The following is a 3,784-nucleotide window of genomic DNA, read 5'->3' as shown; positions in this document are numbered from 1 at the left end:
GTACTTCTTCCTAAGGAGACTTTATGCCCTAATTCTAGGCAGGTAAAAGGAGGTTGGAAAGAACTTTTTCTGTATTTACTTCTTTTTTTTTTAAAAAAAAGAGTTTATTTTATTTTAAATTGTGAATGCAGGTTCCCATTGCATTCCCCTGGAGCTGACGTTATAGGCAGGTGTGAGCCTCTCCATGTGGGTGATAGATTGTCATATGATCTTCAGGAAAAAGAAAAAAGTATATAGGCACTTTTGTCTTAAGTATGCTTACAGTTAAGAGAGTGAAGGAGACTGTCTTTTCCACCAGGAAAGAAGAAAGCACTAAACGTTAATAAAGTCAACGAAAGACAATTCCTATATCCAAATCAAATGCTGCCATTGTAAAGAAAAAGCTATTGCATCAAAGTTAAAACTAGACCCAGAACAAGTTTGTAATAAGTTAATAAAATGAATGAAATGGGCTCGGTCCTTTCCGTTCGGCCGTTCCCCTGCACGGGAGGCAGCCATGGCGCCCAGCCGGAATGGCATGATCTTGAAGCCCCACTTCCACAAGGACTGGCAGCAGCGAGTGGACACTTGGTTCAACCAGCCGGCACGCAAGATCCGCAGACGCAAGGCCCGGCAGGCGAAAGCCCGCCGCATTGCCCCGCGCCCCGCGTCCGGACCCATCAGGCCCATCGTGAGGTGCCCCACAGTGCGCTACCACACCAAGGTCCGAGCTGGCCGGGGCTTCAGCCTGGAGGAACTCAGGGTGGCTGGTATCCATAAGAAGGTGGCTCGCACCATTGGCATCTCCGTGGACCCAAGGAGGCGAAACAAGTCCACCGAGTCCCTGCAGGCCAACGTGCAGCGCCTGAAGGAGTACCGCTCCAAGCTCATCCTCTTCCCCAGGAAGCCCTCCGCTCCAAAGAAGGGAGATAGTTCGGCTGAAGAACTTAAATTGGCCACTCAGCTAACAGGACCTGTGATGCCCATCCGGAATGTTTATAAGAAGGAGAAAGCCAGAGTCATCACAGAAGAAGAGAAGAACTTCAAGGCTTTTGCCAGTCTTCGCATGGCCCGGGCCAATGCTCGGCTCTTTGGCATCCGAGCAAAGAGGGCAAAGGAAGCTGCAGAGCAGGATGTTGAGAAGAAAAAGTGATGTGCTTTTGGAATATTGCAATAAATTTTCCATAAAGCAAAAAAAAAAATGAATGAAATGATTCTATGGACTTAATTTGCTCTCTGTTTTGGGGGAGTTGAGTTGGTCACTTTTCATGTATAGTGTATCTTTGGGGAGAGGGTAAGATTTAACCTTCTTGAATTCTCATTGAACAATTAATGCATATTTCCAACTGACTTCCAGTGTAACTGTCAGCAGCAGTACCAACCTGAATCCAGCCATCATTCCCAGGGCACCTAGGCTTCCCATTGATTGTAGGAAGCCCAAACCACTCTGAAATTGGAAACTTTTGCTACTGTTGTTCAATTGAAACTACTATCCAATTTATTTTTACAGCAAAATCCATTGCAAAAGCATTTGGCAAATTAATTCGGCTTGACTGCCAGGAGAGTCCTGGTGTTAGTGTACTTTCTCCCCTAAGGCACCAAGGCTGGCTGCTCACCTGCCATTCATATTATTCAAGAGTTTATTGCCAGCACTGAGACTAACCTTAGGCAAATTACAAAATAGCTATGTTCATCCTAACAGTCCTGCCTTCTGTTCTTCTACACTTTCCCCACGTGTTTGAGAAAGTCTGTGTTGTCTTCAGCCCCAGAAATACTCACATATTCATTGAACCTCAGTAGATTCGAGAAGTGACTCCTCACAACATAGATGGAGACCATACACCTGCCATCTGCTTTGAAATGCCCTTGGTACAACTCAACCTACTCATAAATGACCAGTCATCATTGGACTGACTTAGCAGGAGTGTTAGACACACCTTTTTCTCTTTGTAATTTACATTATCTTATCACCCAGTGGCCTCCTCGACAATTTCCTGGGTTTTCTTCCATCCTGCCAGCAACCTTCTCTCAGTCTCCTTCGTCTGCATTCTGTTCTTTCAAGCTCTTAGCATCCCTGGTTTCCACTGCCCAGGCCTTCATCCTCTTCCCATTATTACTACACTCATTCCAGTAGTAGACTCGTCCACCCTCATTGTTTGAAATATCATCATTTACCAGTGCCTCCCAAATTTGCCTCTTTTAGGTGGGCTTCCTCTTGAATCCTAAATTGATGTCTCAAACTGTCCCCTTGAAAGCATCTGAATGTTTACTTGATCTCTCCAACTTAAGCTAACTGAATCAAACTCCTTGTTTACCAGAAAACCAACTTTTCCTGAAATCTTGCTCATCTCACCAGAAAGATTCTTAATGATTATGATTCCACCCAATCCAGGGAAATCCTTTTTCAGACATCCTAGACAACTTCCTTCTCCCATCACTCTTCTAACTTGAACATGCATCTGAAATTCAGTCATTCTTGGCTGTATCAAATTACCTTGGGTGGTAAAAGATAGGTTGGCACATCAAATTTTTAAATCACCCATCCATCCGATCAAAGATATATGTCATGAATTACATAGCTACAGACTCTAGCACAGTTCAGGATCCCTTTAAAAAGGAAAGAAGGGAAGACTTTTATAAAGTAAATGAGGACATAAGGTAAAGAAAATTTTGATCGGTTACTTTGCCCCAGTCAGGTATTAGGTGGTAATTTCCAATTGGACTACTGTACTAGTAGAAAGTCTTTAATGAGAACTTCACTGACAATCCCTAAACAGAAGACCACTGCAATGAGTTGTTGCAATGTGCTTACTTAAGGACCCAGATGGTTACAGTTTCCTCAGACTGTTGGTCTCCCAAAGAACTACCCCGCCAAGTGCTATCACCCTGATTAAACTACTTTATTTCCTGTGTGACTTATTACGATAACTCTGTAACTATCCTTTTCTTCCTTCTACCCTTATCTAATGTCTTGGCTTAGGATTCTCCAACCGCAGGTCCCTAGGAAGGGTGTGAGTATAATATACTGAAGCACTTACTCAGAAAGTATACTGTGGAGAGTGATACAGAGGGATGGGGAAAAGGCTAACTTACAGATTTTATGATCATAAGTTTGTTACTGTTGTGGATAACTGGGGCTTAGTCTTGGTGAGGATCCTTTGACGAACACAGAACTACAGCTTGAATTATACGTACAAAGAACAAGAAATTTAAGGCAGTGAATCTCAAGGATTATCTTTTTCAAAAATTTAAAGAATACTGTGGAACTGTTTTTTTTTTAACAGTCAAAGGTACATGGTATAATAATTTATTCTTTACATAGAAGAGATATATTGGAGTGCTTAGAACCTTTGAATCATATGAATGTTATTGGTACACCTGGAATTTTCTTTTTCAGTGGTTATCTGCTTTCCCATTCCCTATGACTGATCAGACCATCTGGATATTTGTTACTGAAAAGTTTGAGATGCCAACACTTGAGATTCTTTGGATAAAGGATATGTGAAATATTTATTTTGTATACTTCATATGGTGGTACAAGATCTCTTTTGAATTAACATGGCTTTTTTGTTGGTTGTTGGTGATGTTTGAGACATGCTGTAACAGAGCCCTGACTGTACTGAAACTCCCTTTGTAAATCAGACTGGCCTCATACTCACAGAGATCTGCCTTCCTCTGCCTCCCAAGTGCTGGGATCAAAGGCATGTGCCACTATGCATGGATAACATGCCTTCTTAATCAAGGAGTTCTAGATTTGAGAACTGACTCAAATTCATGATTTTCTACTGTAGTGACTCGCATTTAG

The 3,784-nt window shown here is 42.3% G+C and overlaps 1 protein-coding gene across 1 annotated transcript; it reads left to right on the top strand.

Annotated features, from left to right (window-relative positions):
• Positions 1-460: 460 nt before the first annotated feature.
• On the top strand, positions 461-1,167 carry LOC130869903 (60S ribosomal protein L13). The gene has a single exon (XM_057762392.1). It carries the CDS (start codon positions 497-499, stop codon positions 1,130-1,132), a length of 636 nt encoding a protein of 211 aa, XP_057618375.1. The 5' UTR covers positions 461-496; the 3' UTR covers positions 1,133-1,167.
• Positions 1,168-3,784: the final 2,617 nt, after the last annotated feature.

Source organism: Chionomys nivalis, chromosome 2, assembly GCF_950005125.1.
Source record: "Chionomys nivalis chromosome 2, mChiNiv1.1, whole genome shotgun sequence".
Classification (NCBI taxonomy): domain Eukaryota; kingdom Metazoa; phylum Chordata; class Mammalia; order Rodentia; family Cricetidae; genus Chionomys; species Chionomys nivalis.
The sequence above is the reverse complement of the archived record's forward strand: the minus strand, read 5'-3'. Positions and strand labels throughout refer to the sequence as shown.

Excerpts from the sequence above, each read along its gene's own strand:
- LOC130869903 (XM_057762392.1), top strand. The coding sequence starts at position 497 with ATGGCGCCCAGCCGGAATGGCATGATCTTGAAGCCCCACTTCCACAAG.